This window comes from Staurois parvus, unplaced genomic scaffold (assembly GCF_062004578.1).
Source record: "Staurois parvus isolate SC_StPar_1 unplaced genomic scaffold, SC_StPar_1.0 ptg000652l, whole genome shotgun sequence".
Taxonomy (NCBI): domain Eukaryota; kingdom Metazoa; phylum Chordata; class Amphibia; order Anura; family Ranidae; genus Staurois; species Staurois parvus.
Window position 1 is genome coordinate 1094934 of NW_028318448.1, and position 24423 is coordinate 1119356.

At 41.2% G+C, this 24423-nt stretch overlaps 1 protein-coding gene across 5 annotated transcripts in view; it reads left to right on the top strand.

Moving 5' to 3' along the window:
* The window catches only part of DST (dystonin), a 675093-nt gene that overhangs the window by 239482 nt on the left and 411188 nt on the right, over positions 1-24423 (top strand). For all 5 annotated transcript variants that reach the window (XM_089694133.1, XM_089694126.1, XM_089694129.1 and 2 more), the window contains exon 6: positions 23641-23730. In XM_089694133.1, the coding sequence (XP_089550259.1) occupies positions 23641-23730 (90 nt within the window). The remainder of the gene's footprint in view (positions 1-23640; positions 23731-24423) is intronic.

Consider the following 24423-nt stretch of genomic DNA (forward strand, 5'->3'; position numbering starts at 1 on the left):
ATTTCTTTCCCTTTATGTTTCTTTCCCTGGTATTGGATGTAGTTAACTAAAGGCCATGGGGGGGTGTCTCCCCTCATGGCCTGCTGAACATTGGAGGGTGGTCGACCCTCCATACAGGTCGCGGTAGTCTCTGATGCCAGGCCTGACAAAAAGTTTTACTTTAGTTTTCGTTTTCTGTCTTACCTTATTTTTATGGGCCTTATATTTACAAGTCCCAATGGGACCCTTTTGGCCGTCATTGACTGACAATTGTCCTAGAATATTGTATATTGTGCATTGCTTGTATCAGCCCAGATGGCTTGCAGTTTGTGGAAAAATGGATGTATAATTTTCTGGACTAGTTTGTAACTCTTTAACTTTTCTACAATAAAACAAATAAACATCATTGAAATGAAAAGACAGGTATTCTCAAAACATACTGGTCTCCCTGCTTCTGCTCTCTCTATTTCTCACAAAACGTCTGAAATAGTTATTTACTATTTTTCAGTGCATTCTGTGCATTTGGGAGGGTCTCCTGAGGATATCTTTTAAAAATGATTCTAAACGCAAACACGCATAAACGCGGTAGGTAAATGCGGCTAAACCAACGTGTTTAACCTACGTTTTCTAGCAGTTTCCAGCGGTCAGAAAGGTTTTTCAAATGCCCTGTGTACATGAGCTCTAACAGCTGCCACGTTTAGGTGAGGTTAAACCTCCCTTTCCTGAACGTGAAAGAATCACGTTCAGGATAGGAACGCTTTGACCGCCGACTGTGGGAAAACGCAAAACGCGGTAAAAAATCAGCAAAACGTGGCAACCATGGTACCGTATTTTTGCCGGGAATTGCGTTTCCCAGCGGCCACTAGTCAGCGTAGGCTTGTGGACATGAAGCCTTAGACAGCTCTGGCTGTTCATTGTGCTGCTTGTTTTTCATAGTAAAATGTAGTTTTTTGTAGCTTGTGCATAAAAAGTTAGTTATAGGAGTTCGGGATTTCAGCAGGGCACATATAATGTATTTTTAGATAGATCACTGGCTAGACTGAGTGGAAAGCACTGCATGAGGTACATGGCGCACCCCAAGGAATAGTACAGCACTATGAACAGGGATATGACTCAGATGGTGCTGTCATCAGACTCCTCTCTTCGTGTTTATTGTCAGTGCCTACCAACACATGGTTACCACTGCCAAACTGGCTCCCAGCAAACACATACTTCAAAATAGGCAGAATCAAGCAGAGACTAGTCCTGAAATGGAGAAAATGGAAACATTTTGAAATAACATCCTGGAAACCCAGAGTTATTTTACACTGTTATGTGGAGTTGCCGCACTGCTAGAAGTATTGGAGAAAGCACAGTCAGAGGTTAACACGATTCAACTCAATTGTGTTGTTGCTTTATAGCATAGTCTTGTATTGTAAGTTCAGATTTCTAAAGCACATTGTTAATAACAGGTTAACGTGTCAACAAATAATATGCCGTATATAAAACAACCTTAGAAAACTATTTACATTCATTTCAAATCATAAGGGCTTGGTTGGAAATAACATATATAAGTATGGGGTACAAGTAATGTATTTGCATGTATCAGTGGTTTTACGAGATAATCTAACCTATAATAAAGATCTAACCTATAATAAAGTTCTTTAAAAAGATTGTCTCCTTTAAAGGGGTGTGTAGAAACAGTCCCTGAAATTTATAAAGAGTGCCCAGTAGATTCCTGTCATTGTCTTATTATGAAGAAGGGTCAGCCACACATTGAAAGATAGATGAATATAGTGTATGTTTATTGATCCATAGGACACACAAAACACCAGGACGTGAATACAGGACCTGTTAATGCGTTTCACAGGACATATACTGTGGCAAAGCGGCCCCTGTGCGCAGGATCACATTTATAAACGTTATCCTGTTTACATGGTAGGGGGCGCTCGTGAAGCCCACGACCGCCCTACCTGTGTCACCGATTTCGGCCGCGGGTGGCAATCACCGAGTCCCGGCTGGTGATTACCCGCCGGAGCCCGGAGATTGCTGGCAAACACTGACAGGGAGGAAGGCTGCATTGTTTTCAATGGAGTTCTCCTCCCTGTCATTTTTCAGCGCACTGTTCCAGATTGCTGAGTTCTGCTTTCCGGAACAGTGTGTCCGCCCCCTAGTAAAACACTCCCCTCACATAGTTAACCCTTTGATTGCCTGCAAAAGTTAACCCCTTCCTCCCCAGTGCCATTAATACAGTGTCAGTGCTTTTTTTTTTTTTGCAGTGATCACTGTATTGGTGTCACTGGTGATGTCAGTGACCCCAAGTCAGCTCCCCCCCAGTGTCAGAATGTCCGCCGCAGTCCCGCCATAGGTTGCTGATCGCCGCCATAAGTCGCTGATTGCCGCCATAAGTCGCTGTTCGCCGCTATTATTAGTATAAAAAAAAAATCCAGTATCTATACCACCATTTATAAATGCTATTACTTTCACTTAAACCAATTAATTTACATGTGTTGGGATTTTTTTTTAGCAAAGACATGTCGCAGAATACATTTTGGCCTAAATTTATGACAAAATTTGATTTTTAAATTTTTTTATTGGACATGTTTTATAGCAAAAAGTCCAAAATATATTTTTTTTTCTCAAAATTGTCGGTCTTTTTTTTTTACTAGCGCACAAAATAAAAAATGCACAGGCAATCAAATACCACTGAAAGAAAGCTCAATTTGTGGGGAAAAAAGGATGTAAATTTAATTTTGGTGCAGCGTTGCATGACCGCACATTTGTCAGTTAAAGTAATGCAGTGCCATAACACAAACCCCTTCTGTAACTGCTTCCTGACTGCCCTATAGCAGAAATACTGCTACAGGGCGGCACGGGTGCGCAAAATCACATATATTTATACAGGATTCACGCTCCCGTGGATTTCACACCCCTCCCAGATGGCGTTAGATTGCCCTTCAGTACACCAGTAATCACATTTAACCCCTTGATTGCCTGGAACACGCTCACACACAATAAACCTCCATTTCTAGTAGAGTGTCTGAACGGATCAATATCTTTGATCAGATCAGCACTATACCAGCGTTCACATTAATATAGCGTCCCCAAAAACACAGCGTTAGCGGAATCAGCCCCGGCACCTGCCAGCACCTGCGTTTAGCCTCTACGCTACCCCCCTTCTTCCCCAGCAAGTGCAGTGTCAGTAGGTCACTGTCACTTGATACACTGCACACAAAACCTCAGTGTTGGCAGAATCAGGCCTGATCTCTTTTAGCACTTGTCGGTAATTTATGATGACTCTCATATGCAGCAGAGTGCCAGAACTAGTGCCACGCTACCTTTTGGTGAACTGGTGAGAACTAGTGGACTAGTACATCCTGGTCTTTCACATACCTCTTAGATTGTAAGCTTCCAGGATCAGGCCCTCCTAACTATCTTGTATTGAACTGTGTTGTTGCTGTATTGTCTCCCGTTATATTGTAAAGCGCTGAGCAAACTGTTGGCGCTATATAAATCCTGTATTATAATAATAATAATAATACCAGCACTGCAGTATAACTTGGCGATGTGGCGAGTCCCATAAATGTAGTGCAAGCTGGTGCAGTGGCGAGCACAAGTATTGTCCCCCAGACACCAAGAATTCACACACAGGCCCGTAGAGCCCCAGGTGTGTCCTTCTGCTTGCAAATCCCGATTGCCAGCCCACAAATTCTGCAGCACCTGTACTTCCCCCATTCACTGCCCAACCTGTAATGCAGGTGGAAACAGCAAATTTAACTCCTCCCCTTGATTTTTGGAGCTGTTATTAACGTAAGATCTGTATGCATTGATTGTGGATCAAAGCATTTTATATGCACAACAATTTATCGCCGCCGAATTCAAACCTTGCCAGACTATTCGCATGGAAACCCATTAAGGTTTCCGAATTTACATTTTTTTGGGACCTAACCCTCAACATGGGCATTACTAAAAAAATTAATTGCAGTTGTATTGGTCCACAGACCCGATTCATCATATGCCGTGTTCTCTGCTGCCATGATCAGGCATAGATATGAGAGTATAATGTGTTTTATGCATTTCAACAACAATACACTCTATCATCCTCGGAGTGACCCTGAATTTGACCGTCAACACAAAATTCAGCCCCTCGCAAATCACCTTAACCAGAAATTTACAAAAACTGTTGTAATTCCTACACCGTTAACCTGATTTGGATGTAAATACCCTCAAATTAAATCTGACAGTCTGCAGTTAAAGCACATCTTGTTCGTTTCATTTCAAATCTATTGTGGTGGTGTATAGAGCCAAAAATGTTAGAATTGTGTCGATGTCCAAATATTTATGGACCTGACTGTATAAGTTTCGGATTTACGAGGGAAGAGATAGCCCACCATATACCCAGACTACATGGGGAGCAGTGGCAAGATAGTTTGGGACTTGGTGTCATCCTTTTTCCATATGGGATACCACTTATATGTGGACAATTTTTATTCAAGCGTGCCACTATTTAGACACTTGGTCAATCTTGGAACTGGCGCATGTGGCACTGTGTGACCTAATGTGTGCCCACCATTAGATGCAGGTGGATGCAGGGCAGTATATTCTAATGGTGGGCATACCACACACTTTTTCTGGCAGAGATTTCTTCTCTTATTTTTATTCAGTCCACAGGCTGCATACAAAAAAAAAAGAACATAGCATATATACCCAACAAGGATCAGCAAAGTACTGGTACATCCCTGGACTTTGCATGGTTATACCAGGATGATGCCTACAGCTGCAGGCATCATCCTGGTATCATTATTTTCAGCCAGCGATCATCTTTCATGTAAAAGCAATCCTAGTGGCAAACTAGCTGCAGGATTGCTTTTACAAGCAGCGGGAGATGATGCCCCCCCCTCCCTCACTGCCTTCCACAGCCTTCTCGGGCAGTCCTGTGCCATCGGTGGAACCTGAGAATGCAGCTGGTGTTTCTGCCAGCTGACCATAGAGCTGATTGGAGACCAGAATGGTGCCAATCATCTCTATAGTTTAAGAATTCGGAAGCTACGAGCATTTCATCACTTCAGTTTCACAGGATATTAACAGCACCATTTGTAAATTGGGAAAGCATCTGATCACACCGATCTTGGTTTGATTAGATAATGTAAGGGTAGAGGAGATATCTAGAGTCTGATAGACCCCAGATTTCTCAAAAAAGAATATATGACAATGCCCATTGAAGTTATAGGGGATATTTGCATTCCCTGTGATAGCATCAAAAGTGATAAAAAAAATGAAAGGGCCAGTGTAAAATCAATTTAAAAAAAATCAAAATACCTTAAAAAAAAAAAACCTTGCCCCCCCATGCGCGCACACCTGTGTGCTCGAGCATTGACCCTGTGCCGGTATGTAAACAGCAGTTGCACCATTCATGTGAAGTATTGCCGTGAACGTCAGATCAAGGACAGTAATTCTAACACTAGACCTCCTCTGTAAATCTAAAATGGTAGCTTGTAAAGGCTTTTAAAACGTTGCCTATGGATATTATAAATGTTGCACGGGGCATGCGCAGTTTTAAATCATGTCATGTTTGGTATGTATTTACTCGGCATACCATTATCTTTTATACATTACTAAATAATTGGCCAATATACAGTGGGGATCGAAAGTTTGGGCACCCCAGCTAAAAATTTGTATTAATGTGCATAAAGAAGCCAAGGAAAGATGGAAAAATCTCCAAAAGGCATCAAATTACAGATTAGACATTCTTATAATATGTCAACAAAAGTTAGATTTTATTTCCATCATTTACACTTTCAAAATAACAGAAAACAAAAAAATGGAGTCTGCAAAAGTTTGGGCACCCTGCAGAGTTAATATCTTGTACTGCCCCCTTTGGCAAGTATCACAGCTTGTAAACGCTTTTTGTAGCCAGCCAAGAGTCTTTCAATTCTTGTTTGAGGTATCTTTGCCCATTCTTCCTTACAAAAGTCTTCCAGTTCTTTGAGATCTCTGGGCTGTCTGTCACGCACTGCTCTTTTAAGGTCTATCCATAGATTTTCAATTATGTTGAGGTCAGGAGATTGTGAAGGCCATGACAAAACCTTCAGTTTACACCTCTTGATGTAATCCCCCGTGGATTTCGAGGTGTGTTTAGGATCATTATCCATTTGTAGAAGCCATCCTCTCTTTAACTTCAGCTTTTTCACAGATGGCATCAAGTTACCATCCAAAATTTGCGGAAATTTTATTGAATCCATTTTTCCTTCTACTCGTGAGATGTTCCCTGTGCCACTGGCTGCAACACAACCCCAAAGCATGATTGATCCAACCCCATGCTTAACAGTTGGACAGAGGTTCTTTTCATTAAATTCTGTGCCCCTTCTTCTCCAAACGTACCTTTGCTCATTCTGGCCAAAAAGTTCCATTTTAACCTCATCGGTCCACAGAACTTGTTTCCAAAATGCATCAGGCTTGTCTATATGTTCATTTGCAAAGTTCAAACGATGATTTTTGTGGTGAGGACGTAGAAGAGGTTTTCTTCTGATGACTCTTCCATGAAGACCATATTTGTACAAGTATCTCTTTATAGTGGAATAGTGTACCACAACTCCAGCGTCTGCCAGATCTTTCTGGAGGGATCGTGCAGTCAAACGTGGGTTTTGAATTGTTTTTCTCACAATCCTGCGAGCTGTTCTGTCTGATATTTTTCTTGGTCTTCCAGATCTTGCTTTAACTTCCACTGTTCCTGATGACTGCCATTTCTTAATTACATTCCGAACAGAGGATATTGACATCTGAAAATGCTTTGCTATCTTCTTATAGCCTTCTCCAGCTTTGTGAGCGTCAACTATTTTCAGTTTCAGTTTTCTAGACAACTGCTTAGAAGAACCCATGGTGCTGATTGTTGGGGCAAGGTCAGATAAGTCTGGGCATTTAAAACCTTTGAGATTGACATCACCTGGTCTTCCCAGACAATGATTGAGAACAATCCATGACACTGGCAGGTCTCAGCTTTGCAAAGGGGGCAGTGCATGCTATAAATTCTGCAGGGTGCCCAAACTTTTTGTCAGGGATCGCGGCGTCCTGTCGGCCGGCGCATGCGCACTGGCGACGGCTCACGCCGGGACACAGGCACTAGGTCCCGGCGAGCCGTGGATGACAGGATGCCGCGCATGCGCAGTGGGACCCGCGGGCGCGCCTTGGGCGGCCAATGACAGCCCGGGGGCGCGTTCCGAGCGGCCAATGACAGTGCAGGGCGCAATATTTAAAGATGCCCTGCACTGTCAGTAATCGCCGCAAGGTCTATCTGAGTTCCTGAGTCCTGTACCTGTGTTTTTGACCCTGATTGACCCTGACTACGCTGCCTACTCCTGTGTTGACCCGGATTGTCCTGACTACTCTGCCTTCTCCCATCCTGACCCTCGGCTTGTTTTGACCTCTCTACGGACTGACTTATCCTGCTGACCCTGCGTGTGACCTGACTACTCTCCGCCTGCCGATTCTGTACCTCGCCTACCCCACGGGACCCCCGCTCGTGATCCATCCTGCTAGGTCCTGCCGTCCTCCTCACATCTGGCTCTCCCGGTACCAATACATCCCCGGAGGTTGCCCCTGCCACTGGTGGGCCTGCTCGGAGGTCGTGACCTGGTCCCGGTCTGTTTCAAGTCCATCCCCACCATCAGGGGCCCTGGTGAAAGCACAGACCGGGACTTAGACTCCACGCTTTGGGTAGGTCTGTCAAGTGGGCAGCCAGGGGCACCACCTGGCGGGTTCTAACACTTTTGCAGACACCATTTTTTTGTTTTCTGTTATTTTGAAAGTGTAAATGATGGAAATAAAATCTAACTTTTGTTGACATATTATAAGAATGTCTAATCTGTAATTTTATGCCTTTTGGAGATTTTTCCATCTTTCCTTGGCTTCTTTATGCACATTAATACAAATTTTTAGCTGGGGTGCCCAAACTTTCGATCCCCACTGTACAGTATTGTGGTTTTTGTGCATTAAAAGTAAAAAAAAAGTGTATTTTGTTTTTAAATTTGCTTTTGAAAAATCACTGCTTGAGTATTATGTGACATAAAAAATTGTATCACCCACCATTTTTTTCACTAGGGTGTCTGCTTTAAAAAAATATATAATGTTTGGGGGTTTAAATTAATTTCCTAGCAAAAAATACAGTTTTTTTTCATGTGAACAAAAAGTGCTAGAAAAGGCTTTATCTTCAGGTGGTTAGAAGAGTGAGTGATGTGTGGCATACACTTCTAATGCTGGGCATAAAATGCCCCCACCCTCCAAAATGACCCCTTTTTGGAAAGTAGACACCCCAAACTATTTGCTGAGAGGCATTTTAAATCAGTAGAAGAATTAATTTTTTTACCACAAGTTTTTGAAAAATGACCAAAAAAATTTTTTTACACAAAATTTAAATGATTTACTGCTTACGCATGCCATGGGTATATGTGGAATTACTCCCCAAAATACATTCTGCTACTTCTCCCTAGTATGGGGGTACCACATGTGAGAGACGTTTTGGCAGTCTAGCCAAGTACAGGACCCCAAAATCCAATAAGCACCTTCAGGCTTTTAAAGGGCTTTATTTATTCATTACACTTCCTGACTATCTATCACAGTTTCGGAGATCCTGAAATGCCAGGATAGCACCAAACAGCCCCAAATGACCCCTTTTTTGGAAAGTAGACACCCCAAGGAATTTGATTTGCAGATGTCATTTATTGCCACAAGTTTTTGGAAAATGAAGAAAAAAAACAAAAACATATATATATATATATATATATATATATATATTTTTTAATATATTTCAAACTTTGTGAGAAAAAAATTAGATCTGCAAAATACTCACCATGCCTCTTTAAATTCCTTGGGGTGTCTACTTTCCAAAAATAGATAATTTGGGGGGGGGGGGGGGGGTCTTGGTGCTATCCTGACATTTCAGGGCCTCTGAAACTGTGATAGGTAGTGAGGAAGTGAAATGAGGAAGTTATGCACCTTCAGGCTTTCAAAACGGTCATTGGATTTCAGGCTCCTGTATGTGGCTAGGCTTCCAAAAAGTCTCACACATGTGGTATCCCCATACTCTGAAGAAGTAGCAGAATGTATTTTGGGGTGTAATTCCACATATACCCATGGCTTGTGCGAGAAATAATTTAAATGACAACTCTGTGTAAAAAAAAAAAAATGTTTTTGTTATTTTGCAGAAACTTGTGCAAAAAAATATAAATCTTCCATGGACTCAATATGCCTCTCAGCAGATAGCTTAGGGTGTCTACTTTCTGAAAAGGGGTGATTTGGGGGTGTACTGTCCTGGTATTTTAGCACCACAAGAAATGTGATAAGCAGTCAGAAAGTACCGGTGAAAGCTGTGTACAGTATCTCACAGAAATGAGTACACCCCTCACATTTTTGTAAATATTTTATTATATCTTTTCATGTGACAACACTGAAGAAATTACACTTTGCTACAATGTAAAGTGGTGAGTGTACAGCTTGTATAACAGTGTAAATTTGCTGTCCCCTCAAAATAACACAACAAACAGCCATTAATGTCTAAACCACTGGCAACAAAAGTGAGTACACCCCTAAGTGAAAATGTCCAAATTGGGCCCAAGTAAGCCATTTTCCTTCCCTGGTGTTATGTGACTCATTAGTGTTACAATATCTCAGGTGTGATTGGAGAGCAGGTGTGTTAAATTTGATGTTATTGCTCTCACTCTCTCATACTGGTCACTGGAAGTTCAACATGGCACCTCATGGCAAAGATCTCTGAGGATTTGAAAAAAAAATGAATTGTTGCTTTACATAAAGATGACCTAGGCTATAAGAAGATTGCCAAGACCCTGAAACTGAGCTGCAGCATGGTGGCAAAGACCATACAGCAGTTTAACAGGACAGGTTCCACTCAGAACAGGCCTCGCCATGGTCGACCAAAGAGTACACGTGCTCAGTGTCATATCCAGAGGTTGTCTTTGGGAAATAGATGTATGAGTGCTGCCTGTATTGCTGCAGAAGTTGAAGGGGTGGGGAGTCAGCCTGTCAGTGCTCAGACCATACGCTGCACACTGCATCACATTCATCTGCATGGCTGTCGTCCCAGAAGGAAGCCTCTTCTAAAGATGATGCACAAGAAAGCCCGTAAACAGTTTGCTGAAGACAAGCAGACTAAGGACATGGATTACTGGAACCATGTCTTGTGGTCTGATGAGACCAAGATAAACTTATTTGGTTCAGATGGTGTCAAGCGTGGGTGACAGCAACCAGGTGAGGAGTACAAAGACAAGTGCATCTTGCCTACAGTCAAGCATGGTGGTGGGAAGGTCCTGGGGCTGCATGAGTTCTGCCAGCACTGGGGAGCTACAGTTCATTGAGGGAACCATGAATGTCAACATGTACTGTGACATACTGAAGCAGAGCATGATCCCCTCCCTTCGGAGACTGGGCCGCAGGGCAGTATTCCAACATAACGACCCCAAACACACCTCCAAGTTGACCACTGCCTTGCTAAAGAAGCTGAGGGTAAAGGTAATAGACTAGCCAAGCATGTCTCCAGACCTAAACGCTATTGAGCATCTGTGGGGCATCCTCAAATGGAAGGTGGAGGAGCGCAAGGTCTCAAACATCCACCAGCTCCATGATGTCATCATGGTGGAGTGGAAGAGTACTCCAGTGGCAACCTTTGAAGCTCTGGTGAACTCCATGCCCAAGAGGGTTAAGGCAGTGCTGGAAAATAATGGTGGCCACACAAAATATTGACACTTTGGGCCATATTTTGACATTTTCACTTAGGGGTGTACTAACTTTTGCTGCCAGTGGTTTAGACATTAATTGCTGAGTGTTGAGATATTGTGAGGGGACAGCAAATTTACACTGTTATACAAGCTGTACACTCACTACTTTACATTGTAGCAAAGTGTCATTTCTTCAGTGTTGTCACATGAAAAGATATAATAAAATATTTTCAAAAATGTGAGGGGTGTACTCACTTCTGTGAGATACTGTAAATGCCATTAACTAAACCATAGTTTGTAGATGCTATAACTTTCACACAAAGCAATAAATATACACTTATTGGGATTTTTTAACCAAAAACATGTAGCAAAATACATTTTGGCCTAAATTTATGACAAATTTTTTGTTTTTTTATGACCGAAATGAGAAAATATTGTTTTTTTCAAATACATTTTTTTTCTTCAAAACTTTTCTGTTTAAGCGCCAAAAATAAAAACGCACAGGTGAACAAATACCACCACAAAAAAGCTCTATTTGTGTGAAAAAAGGACATAAATTTAATTTATGTACTGTATTGCATGACCGCACAATTGTCCGTTAAACTAGTGCAGCGCTGTATAGCAAAAAAATGGCGTAAATTGCAGTATCTATACCATAGTTTTTAGACGCTATAACGTTCACAAAAGGCAATCAATATACACTTATTAGCATTTTTTTGACCAAAAACATGTAGCAGAATACATTTTGGCCAAAATTTATACCTAACTTTGAATTTACTATATATTTTTTATAGCCAAAAGTAAAAAATATATTTTTTCAAAATTTTTGGTCTTTTTTTGTTTATAATTATTGAAAAATAAAAAGTGCACAGGTGATCAAGTACCACCAAATGAAAGCTCTATTTGTGTGAAAAAAAGGACATAAATTTCATTTGGGTACAGCATTGCATGACCGCGCAATTATCAGTTGAATTAGTGCAGCACCGAGTAGCAAAAAGAGGCCTGGTCATTAGGGGGGGTAAATCCTCTGGAGAGCAAGTGGTTATGTACGAGATCGTGTGAAACGCGTTAACAAGTCCTGTATTCATGTCCTGGTGTTTTGTGTGTCCTATGGATCAATAAATACACACTATATTCATCTATCTTCTGGTGTGCGGCTGACCCTTCTTCCTATTGCATTGTGTGTGGTGGCGAGCCAGAGCCTGCACCTGTTGTGGACTGATCTGGATTGTTTGCCTGAGCGGTATACCTTTGTTATTTGGATTCATTGTCTAATTATGGCCATAGCTATAACCATAGCCATTTTTGGGTAATAATGTCATCAGCATCTTCCTTTTTCTTTACATTCATCTGAATTGGGGCCAGGAACAAGTCACTGGTTGCTAGGATGCCAGCAGCCACCGACTACATAGCAACCAAGGAACCCTGTGCAGGGAGCTTTCATGCATGGGTATATCACAGTATGCCAGCTCAGAATAGGTCTTAATTAGCAACAATTTTTTATCTGCTGGTGGTAACTCTGTCGCAGTCAATGAGTCTTAAAGTGGCAGAAGTAACTACCTGAATCTAGTGCATGTGTAAGGTCTCCCAACAAAACTTTCAAAAGGCTTGTCTGAATTGGGTGCAGGCCATCTTAAAGATGTTATACTGCCAGAAATTTAATATTAATATTTTATTGCCTTTCTTGCAGAATGTATTAGATTCCATATGATTCTATGCTGAGCTATCCCTACAAAGGAGTTTAGAAAGGATAGCTGCTATATCACAATTCTGCTTTAATGAGAACCTGTACTGTGACAAAATATAAACCTAATGCTAACATTGTAGAAAAGGTATATCATACCAATAATATGACAGCTCATTCTACCCAGTACATCTACGGGGTTTCCACAATACCTCTGCAAAGATGGAGATTCAGTATTTACAGGCCTCTGTGTAGACCAGGGATGATAAATGCTTTGGCATCTTATGGTCTCTGTAGTAAAATGGCAGCATTATTTCAATGTATTTGCCCACAATAATTCAACAACTTCTAAATTATTATTGAATAAGGTTGAGAGCATCTTTTCATGTAAACACATCTAGAAATCCAGATTTTTATTTATACAGTACAGTATATACATACTAACTGATAATAAGGTTTAGGTTAAAAGATGAGGCTGCTGAGTAACATATATAAATAAAATGTATGTATTGTGGTAGCTAAGTAAACAAAGCAATGTGGAGAATGTGGACTGACAAGCCATGACATCATCTGGGAACATAGGGTTCTCTCCTATTGTTTTCTATAAGATTTCCTTTTCTGCAGGCAGTTGTGCATTATAAATAAGCCTGTTGCAACTCAATTCAAATTGATCCTTGATGTTTTCAATGACAACTGTACAGTATGTCATATCGATGAGTATATCTAGAGAAATAGGCAGCTGAAGGTATATGGAAATCTGAACTTTGCCTGTACCCTTTGAACCCAGCCCTACCCTTTTTCTTCCCAAGTCCCCTGTTGATGATCTTTAGTGGCAGGTGGTCAGAGTAGGAAGCTTTCAGGAGGTGATAGTTGAAATCTAAATATATTATTTTAGTTACCTGTATCTTCATTGGAATATGTATCTTTTTAATCAGATGCTCTTTTTGAATTGTCCAGTTCTGTGACAGGTATAAAGTATAATTCCAACCACAGACATCTCTGGAGAACATTGTTCATGAATGGACAGAAGAGGAGCAAAAATAAGACAGGGTCCCTTCGCTATATGAGATCCGAAGCTCTTGTCCATTTACAGAACACCTTGTATTTTGTTTAAATCTATGGAGAACGTTGTTTTGTCAATTGACAAGGGCAGAGGAGGAGCAAGTAAGACAGGGTCCCTTCACTGTATGAGATCTGAAGCTCCTGTCCATTTACAGAACACCTTGTATTTTGTTTAAATCTATGGAGAACGTTGTTTTGTCAATTGACAAGGGCAGAGGAGCAAGTAAGACAGAGTCCCTTCACTGTATGAGATCCGAAGCTCCTGTCCATTTACAGAGCATCTTGTATTTTGTTTAAATCTATGGAGAACGTTGTTTCGTCAATTGACAAGGGCAGAGGAGGAGCAAAAGTAAGACAGGGTCCCTTCATTGTATGAGATCCATAGCTCTTGTCCATTTACAGAACATCTTGTATTTTGTTTAAATCTATGGAGAACGTTGTTCCGTCAGTTGACAAGGACAAAGGAGGAGCAGAAGTAAGACATGGTCCCTTCATTGTATTAGATCTATAGCTCTTGTCCATTTACAGAACATCTTGTATTTTGTTTAAATCTATGGAGAACGTTGTTCCATCAGTTGACAAGGACAAAGGAGGAGCAGAAGTAAGACATGGTCCCTTCATTGTATTAGATCTAAAGCTTTTGTCCATTTACAGAACATCTTGTATTTTGTTTAAATCTATGGAGAACGTTGTTCCATCAGTTGACAAGGACAAAGGAGGAGCAGAAGTAAGACATGGTCCCTTCATTGTATTAGATCTATAGCTCTTGTCCATTTACAGAACATCTTGTATTTTGTTTAAATCTATGGAGAGCGTTGTTCCGTCAGTTGACAAGGACAAAGGAAGAGCAGAAGTAAGACATGGTCCCTTCATTGTATTAGATCTATAGCTCTTGTCCATTTACAGAACATCTTGTATTTTGTTTAAATCTATGGAGAACGTTGTTCCGTCAGTTGACAAGGACAAAGGAGGAGCAGAAACAAGACATGGTCCCTTCATTATATGAGATTCATAGCTCTTGTCCATTCACATAATACCTTGTATTTTGTTCACATCTATAGAGAACATTGTTTTGTGAATGGACAAGGGCAGAGGAAATCATGGATAAACAAAAGGATCCCGTCACTGTATGGACGCAGATGTCGTAGTCACAGCGCTTCAAGTACAGCACTGGCTGTATTCTCTGACAAGTACAAATGAATAAATTAAACACTAAATGGAACTGAGCTGAGCAATTAAAGGAAATCTATAGACACAGCGTACACTTTTATTTTATAATATCAGCATTGTAATAACAATATAAATAATAGTAATATTTGACAGATCAATATAAGCTTACTTGTAAACTCTCCTCTCATGTTAGTGTTCCCTGTCTGCTGGCCACCTCTTTCCAGAACTTCCTGGCTTCCCTGCATGCATTGCAGCTTCTCCTCTGCTGTTTATTTACAATTTCTAAGGACTACATATCCCATGATACCTCGCTGACTGCAAGCAGTGATTATTGTACTGATTCCGCCTCCTGAAACTCCTCCCCTCCGCATCTCTGTAGTACAGAAGGCAGGCTCTGTCAAATGTGTGACACAGCAGTGCCTACTCACATGGCTTAGTGAATATGTGTCACAGAATTCAAGGAAGTCAGTGTGTGGAGATCTTAAAAAAAGAATGTTTACAAACTTCAAGATTATGAAGATTAGGAGTAGGCTAGAAATATGTGAAATACAATGTGGAAATGAATATAAGGATTTTACATTTTGACCATAAAGATACAACTTGACACACCTCAGAAGAGGTAACTTTTTCCCCTTATGATGTTGTATAGAGTGTGGATCAATTCCACTATAAACAAGACACTATAAACAGAAATTCCACTATAAAAATGACATTTGGCAGACAAAATATTTCTTTATGATTGATTTGAGCTTGTCCCAACTTGGAGCTTACACAGAACTACCTGTCTTTGCTCCCAGTGACCAGATCTGAGGGGAGTGAAGGGAAGGTGAGTACAAGCTGCTGGAGGGGCCACCAATGAAGTCAACCTCCTTCTTTACACTTCATGGGCAATGCACAGATTTACTTTAAACAAATGATGTAATGCTTAATAGAACCTCACGTGGTAATGCAAAGAGCTAAAGCAAATACTGTATAATTGAAACGCCTCACAATTTCCATAGCAAATCCTCTATCTGTCCATACCTCAGCTCTTCGTTCTCTGGTCAGCACATACTGGATGTTATGCACACCAGTGCACACTACTCCACTAGTTTCCTCCGATCTGTGTGTACTATTTTTAAGGTCCAACCATTTTTACTTAAACATTGAGGTCATTTGTTCTGTGTGTGCTCAGAGTTGTTCTGCAAGCCAGCAATGCTCAATGCAGCCTCTGTTTGCTGAAGGAACAAAGCTTTGGGTTCTTTGGATGTTTTGTGAGAAGTGTTCACTTTGCTTTACCTAGACTTCTGGAAATTGCCATGTAACTGCTACATCAGAATATGCTTTCATCTTACTCACCCCCCCAGTTTCTGCACAGTAACATCTGGAATACAAACAGATGTAGAGCCAATGATAGAGATATTTTGTTTATTGATTGATCTTTGTAAATGAGCACAAGGGTTCATCAGGCAGGATGAAAAGGCACAAGAATGTGCAGTGTTGTATCCTGTATTACCAATAAGATTTCACTTGACAGAATTGTATTCAGCTAAAAGATGATTTTGCATTTAATGATGGTTACTCTACTTTCGTAACCATCATGGCAAGTGTGTAATAGTTTTGTAGTCTTTTTATGAGTGGAAAATATCACGAACCTGTGGCGCTTACTGTTCTGACTCATAGTTTCTTTCTGCCTTGGATTTATTTACTTGGATACAGAAAACGTGGGCTGCATTCAAGAATAGTGAAATATGCTGTGTTTCTGTTATTCTGAGGGGAAGAATACATCTATGGCACAGAGATATTCCTTCCTTTCCTTCCTTCCTTCCTTCCTTCCTTCCTTCCTTCCTTCCTTCCTTTTTTCCCTTCCTTTCCTTCCTTCCTTCCTTCCTTCCTTCCTTCCTTCCTTCCCTTCCCTTCCCTTTCCTTTCCTTTCCTTTCCTTTCCTTTCCTTTCCTTCCTTCCTTCCTTCCTTTCTTCCTTCCTTTCTTCCCTTTTCTCCCCACTTCCTTTCCTCTTTCTTTTCGCTTTCCCTTCCTTTTCCTCTTCCTATCCTTTCCTGTCTTACATTTGTTTCTATAACATGATTAATTCACTGCTTTCTTCTACATTGCTCACTTTGTCCTTGTTATAGCATGTTATAGTAATCTTGCATATTAGTATGTACAGTGAGGAACAGAAGTATTTGAACACCCTGCGATTTTGCAAGTTCTCCCACTTAGAAATCATGGAGGGGTCTGAAATTTACATTGTAGGTGCATTCCCACTCTGAGAGAAAGAATTAAAAAAAAATTCAGGAAATTACATTGTATGATTTTTAAAGAATTTATTTGTCTTGCACTGCTGAACATAAGTATTTGAACACCTAAGAAACAGCAAGGATTCTCTCTCTCAAAGACCTGTTACTGTGCCTTTAAAAAGTCCACCTCTACTCCACTCATTAATCTAACTTAGTAGCACCTGTCTGAGCTCTTTAAAGACACCTGTCCACCCCACAGTCAGTCAGACGCCAACTACTACCACGGGCAAGACCAAAGAGCTGTCAAAAGACACCAGAGACAAAATTGTGGACCTCCACAAGGCTGGAAAGGGCTATGGGGCAATTGCCAAGCAGCTTGGTGAAAATAGATCAACTGTTGGAGCAATTGTTAGAAAATGGAAGAGGCTAAAGGCGACTGTCAGTCTCCCTCGGACTGGGGCTCCATGCAAGATCTCACCTCGTGGGGTATCACTGATGATAAGAAAGGTGAGGAATCAGCCCAGAACTACAAGGGAGGAGCTGGTCAATGACATGAAGAGAGCTGGGACCACAGTTTCAAAGGTCACTGTCAATAGAACACTATGCCGTCATGGTTTCAAATCATGCATTGCTCGGAAGGTTCCCCTGCTCAAGTCATTACATGTCCAGGCCCGTCTGAAGTTTGCCAGTGACCATCTGCATGATCCAGAGGAGGCATGGGAGAAAGTCATGTGGTCAGATGAGACCAAAGTAGAATTTTTTGGTCTAAACTTCACTTGTTGTGTTTGGAGGAAAAAGAAGGATGAGTTGCATCCCAAGAACACCATCCCTACTGTGAAGCATGGGCGTGGTAACATCATGCTTTGGGGGTGCTTTTCTGTGAAGGGGACAGGACGACTGCACTGTATTAAAGAGAGGATGAATGGGGCCATTTATTGTGAGATTTTGAGCAACAACCTCCTTCCCTCAGTCAGAGCATTGAAGATGGGTCGTGGCTGGGTCTTCCAACATGACAACGACCCGAAGCACACAGCCAGGATAACCAAGGAGTGGCTCCGTAAGAAGCATATCAAGGTTCTGGAGTGGCCTAGCCAGTCTCCAGACCTAAATCCAATAGAACATCTTTGGAGGGAGCTGAAACTCTGTGTTGCTCAGCGACAGCCCCGAAACCTGACAGATCTAGAGATCTGTGTGGAGGAGTGGGCCAAAATCCCTGTTGCAGTATGTGCTAACCTGGTCAAGAACTACAGGAAACGTTTGACCTCTGTAATTGCAAACAAAGGCTTCTGTACCAAATATTAACACTGATTTTCTCAGGTGTTCAAATACTTCTGTTCAGCAGTGCAAGACAGATAAATTCTTTAAAAATCATACAATGTGATTTCCTGAATTTTTTTTTTAAATTCTGTCTCAGAGTGGGAATGCACCTACAATGTGAATTTCAGACCCCTCCATGATTTCTAAGTGGGAGAACTTGCAAAATCACAGGGTGTTCAAATACTTCTGTTCCTCACTGTATGCAGATACTGTATGTTTCCCCTAATCCGTGCCAATGATTACATCTATAGGTTAACCACCTCTGCGCCGCCCTATAGCAGAAATACTACTACAAGTAGGCATGGGTGTGCAAAATCACGTATATATACATCATTTTGCAGTTCCGGGTAGGGGGCGCACATGCGCTGCGTGCACGCCCTACCTGCACCGCCATTCGCAGCCTCGGCTGTCAATCACTGGGTCCCAGCTGGAGATTCCCTGCCAGCACCTGGCTATCTCTGAGAATTACCAAAGGGGGAGAGACCTGTGTATAAACAACACAGATCTCTCCCCTGTCAGCTCCTACACACTACTTTGTATGGCTCTGTATAGCAGAGCCATACAAAGCAGTGAGCGTACAGTGTAAAGCACACACACAGCACACAGTAAAACAGCACACAGTTAACACTTTGATTGCCCCACATGTTAACCCCTTCCTGTCCAGTCCCATTAGTACAGTGTCAGTGCTTTTTATTAGCACTGATCACTGTATTTGTGTCACTGGGGATGTCAGTGACACCAAGTCAGTTCCCCCCCAGTGTCAGAATGCCCGCCGCAGTCCCGCTATAAGTCATTGATCGCTGCCATTACTAGTAAAATAAAAATTAAAAAAAAAAATTCCAGTATATATACCACCATTTGTAAATGCTACATCTTTCGCGTAAACCAATTAGCATGTATCAGAATATGTTTTGGCCTAAATTTATGACAAAATTTGATTTTTAAAATTTTTGTACTGTACATTTTTTAAAAGCAAAACATCAAAAATATTGTTTTTTTCTCACAATTCTCAGTCTTTTTTTGTTTATAGCACCAAAAATAAATAAAATGCACAGGCAATCAAATGCCACTGAAAGAAAGCTTTATTTGTGGGAAAAAAGGATGTAAATTTAATTTGGGTGCAGGATTGCATGGCCACGCAATTGTCAGTCAAAGTAATGCAGCACCGAATCTCAAAAAATAACCTGGACAGGAAGGGGGGGGTAAATCCTCAGGAGGGCAACTGGTTAAGTAGGCATACTGCTTCCTGGTGTAAAGAGAATAACACCCCCTCCCATATACCACTATTCAGGTCTTGGTGCCAGTATTGGTAAGGTATTAGCAGGCCTGGGCATTGCCATATGGGAGGCAGGATTGCAAGATATTGTAAATGTGAAATTCCCAGGAATCGGTAAATGCACAATGTGTTGAGGACTGCTACAGTGCTCTAAGGACTGTGAATGTACAATTAAAGGTGTGATGTATCACCCCAAAGTATGTTGTTTTGTCCATCATCAAAAATATACCAGGTGTGAGCATTGTCACATAGGAGGAGCTGGGGATGTGTGTGATCTGGCACCTTTAAGTACCTGTTTTGCTGGATCAACACTTCTAAAGGGGAGTGCCTATGCCTGTGCTAATACTCATTTTCAGAAATTTGGAAAACCCATTGCTTTCTAACTGCTCTTCTAACTCTTGGCACTGTAAAATCACAGTTATCTTTTGACCAGGGGTGGACTGACCATTGGGGAACTCGGGCACTGCCTGAGGGCCCGGGGTCAGTAGGGGGCCCCATGAGATGTCCCTGGTACATTTCATAGACTTGTTTGGGTGTGGTTTGAGTGTGGGTGAGGACACAGGGGCCCCATGATCCCCTATTGCCCGGGGGCCCCATGAGTTGTCAGTCCGCCCCTGCTTTTGACACCTCATAGTGCCAGTTTCTCCACAGAAACTGTGGTAAAACCTGATGGGGTTCCTAAGCCTACCTCACTCTATCAATAACTAAACAAAGCTTTGCGTATAGATGCACTTTTAGATGAGTGTTCAGAACAGTGGATTTCATAAAACTAGATGCACCATAAAACCTGATTGTTGTAGGTTACTAACAAACTATAGGGCATGGGTGGCATTTGAAGAGTTACTAAACCCAGGACCCTGCATTCACTATATCTGGTCTCCCACAGTACACAGAACATGAAGATGCAATTATTTTAGTAAATATAAACGGCTAAATACATTTTCTCCTCAGCAGTTAGAGCAGTCCTGTGACTTCAGCAGAGCACTGGTTAAAGCTTGTAGGAGGAGTTTTCTTTCTTCTCTAGGAGGATGTAAAACCTCTGACTCTCTGTCGGGACAGTGCTGATTGGCAATGTGCTGATCACAGGCACACTACCAAGAAAAAAAAAGACCTCTTTAGTAATACACACTAAACTGAGCATGTACAGAAGGGCTACGGGTTCAGTCTCTATTATCAGTGTGGACATTTGAACAAGAGGTGGGGCAGAGAAGTCAGGATTGAACAGCCTTTTTACACAATGCAGAGGATTAACCCCTTAGGTTCCACAGGAGTATAACAAGTATGCTTTACTGCATATACAGACTGATTTTACTGTTGTGGGTTTAGTAACACTTTAAAATGGATTGAGGATGATATGGTTTTGTAAACTGAAACCTGTGTTTGCCACATTACTAAATGTAATGATATTGTTACCTAGGTGTTACCTAGAATGTTATAGAGTTTGTAGAAATTTGACAAAATGGCCTGTTTTCCATAGAACGTTGTATGCAGACTTCAGATAAATGAACACAGGTTACTGTAGAGTTGGAAAATAGATATGCAGATAGTGAAATGTGAGGTTTTGAAAAATGAGATTGGATGTTCGTAGGTTTTACATTGCAATGTAATATCCATTCTTTCATTTACAGCAATGTGTGAAAAGGGAACTCTGTTACTGTATGTACTAAATAATGCATTTATCACACACAGTTGTTATCTAATGTTAGGTATGCACAGGGAGTTTTTTTTTTGTTCAACCCAGCGGGATGAACGAAAAAATAAAAAGACCCGACAGATCACTGTAGTAACACAGGCAATGTTAGTGCAGTGATCTCTCCTGCTGTACTATTGTGTTCTGATAGGGGGACTGACCCCCCTCCGGAATACACCGATCAGCGATCACAGCCATTGGCTGCCAGTGCTGATCAAATTTTAGTTTTCGAGCATGCTCATTCAGTAAACGCTAGTCGTTAGACCGGCTCCTATCAGACAGCTGCTGTACACACTGGCTAAATACTGGTACCTGTTGATATTCTGCCTGTGTGTACTCCAGTGTTTCTCAACCTTTTATCAGTCAAGGCACCCTTTAGGATTCTGCACATCTCGAATCACCCCATTCTAAACCATAAAAAACAAAACTAATAGTTTTACATCACACGGCAACATCACCACACACAGGACAACCAATGTTAGAGGTGATTTATTTTTCTAAAACAATTACATCTTAGTACAGACTAGTGTTCCAATGTTTCTCTTTTCTCCGTCACTCAGCTAATGTGACCCCATTGTTGATGGAGAGGGGCAGGGGAGAGACAAACAAGAATGCTGTGCAGGCTCCCGACATCCTCCTTACCAACCGATGACATCATTGGTTGTTGAGATGCTGGCGGCTGGAAGGTTGTATTAGTGCTGTGTTTACAGTTGTGTAACTAAAAGGCAGGCTTGATCCACCTATTGGCTTGTGTACAGTTTTTGGGCAATTTTTAGGCATTCTGAAGGCACCCCAGGATGCCTGGACACACTGGTTGAAAAAAAGCTGTTAGACTCAATGAAGAACTTTGCTCACACTATTCATTTCTTTTTGGGTGGAGCAGGGCATCCCTAGGCTGGTGTGCGCCGCACCAGGTAACACCTATTGCACGTGGTGACACCGGACCCGCTCCACCAAAAGGTAAGTTTTAAAGGAAGCCGACGATCACCACAGGATGGATCGGATCTGCGGATTGAGCATAATGGATCGGAGTCTGATCCATTATGCTCCCCAATCCGCAGATCCGATCCATCTTACGGGGATCATTGGCTTGCTTTAAAACTTACCTTTTCGTGAAGCTCATGGAGAGATCAGTTAACCCCGTATAGGTTGCAAGCCAACGATCCCCGCAGGATGGATCGGATCTGTGGATTGGGGAGGATAATGGATCGGACTCCGATGCATTATGCTCAATTTGCATATCCGATCCATCCTGTGGGGATCGTTGGAAGGGGGTGTCACGAAGTGCTGCGGCACTGGGTGATACCGACCCTAGGGACGCCCCTGGGGTGGAGAGTGGTGGGGTCCATAGCTTGTTTTTCACCATCAGGGAGGTGTTGGGATATAACTGTAAACGTCTGAAGATTCTACAAGTCCACTAAAATTCTATTTCATTCTTGTCTACAATAATGCATTGAATCACCTACAGGGGATGGAGGATTCTGGTAGTGCGGTCTCATACCCTAGTTCTCAGATCTGTCCTCTTGTCACAAACATCATGAGAGGGACTCATACACTTTGTAAAGATGAATTGGTATTACAACATAAAAGCAAAAAAGGAAAAGCAAGGTAAGGTACAGTTGTCAGTAGACTTTGCAGCTGAAATCCAAGGCCAGTGGTAGTTGTCCCACTAGTGTCTGCTGATTAGTGGTGTCAGTTGTGGGAAGATGAATACTTTAAAGGAAACCTTTCCAGGGAGATAATGGCGTTGCTGATGTCTCATTCTGAAAATGCTAGTTGCCTGGCTGACCCTTTGACATTACTTCTTTAAGTCACTGACACAAGTATAATAATAAAAACTTTTGAAATCCCATTAACTTTTCTGATATGAATAACTGTTATGGGTCAGGGACTGTAATTTTTAAACCAGGGGATCAGTATTACAGCCAAGCACTTAGCATTGTGTAAAGGAGGTTTCTCTTAGGAAAGGTTTACTTTAAGGGGTTCTGATTTGCCCATGCTTGCTCTGGCCCATGATTTACTAAATAATAAAGTAAGGAAAGGATCACAAAGCCCTAGATAGCAGTAAAAACCTGACAGGGGTTCTAATCCTCCCCACTCTATCCACAACTAACAACAACATTGCCTTGTTGTTTTATTCCAGTTTTTGTTTTCTCTTTTGTGTAAAGTTAATAAAAAAGAGCCATATCAAGCTATTACAATGTCAGATGAATTGTACAAGTTTGTGTGTGTTTTTTTTAACAAGAAAAAATGATTATTGTGTTTTAGTTTCATAAATGCATGCTATGGGTGAATGAATCATGGTAGCAAGCAAATTGAATCCATTGTGTAATCAGTAAACTGAATGAATTTCATTGAATTATCCTAGATTGTAAACTCCGAGGAGAAGGGCACTCCTATCCCTCTTGTATTGAACAGTATTGTTGCTGAATTGTCTCCCGTTATATTGTAAAGCGATGAGCAAACTGTTGGTGCTATATAAATCCTGTATAATAATAATAATCCTGAACGCTTTTTTTTTTTCCCCTCTTTGTGCAGGTACGGAAACATGTAGGTGACCTATATGAAGATTTACGCGATGGGCATAACTTAATATCCCTTTTAGAAGTTCTCTCTGGAGATACCCTGGTAAGATCTCAATTATAATCCATTGTATTCTTTGAGAATAATACAAGAACAACTGAAGCGCCCTTTGTTGTATGTAGATTGTAAAACATTTATCCTACGGAAACGGTACCTTCTTTTCATGTAGGTTAATGTTACATATCCTTACAACCCTTGCAGTTTGTTGCATTTCCTCGCTATATCTAATTCTCTTTTTGAATCATATTCCATGTAATACTGTGCTGTCATGAATTGTCCCAAACTATTGTTACAGTGAAGATTTTGGTGCTAGATGGTATTCTGTCGGGTTGCTTTAAAGTCTTTTTGTAAAATAATGAAACTATCACTTAAAGAAATTGTAATGCCAGATTTACTGTATCTAATCTCTTTAGGATGGAAATATTAGAAATCTTCATCATTGGATTCATTCCAGTTAGAAGAGTATTGCCTTTTTTAAATGTAAAGTAAATGATAGGATAGGTACAGAGTAACAATTTGCTGTTTGACAGTAAGGTCACCTATATGTAGCCCTATATTTGTAAGCCCTGTGACCAAGCATGATCAGATGATTTTTTTTTTTTAGTTTTGGACAGAGCGAAGAGGGTTTAGAAAACTTGTCAGGTTTTTATTGCTGTCTGCGTCCCTGGTAAAGAGATTCACCCCCTCTATTTGTCCTATTTACTGCTATCATTGAAAGTGGAAGTAAGAGAAACTGCA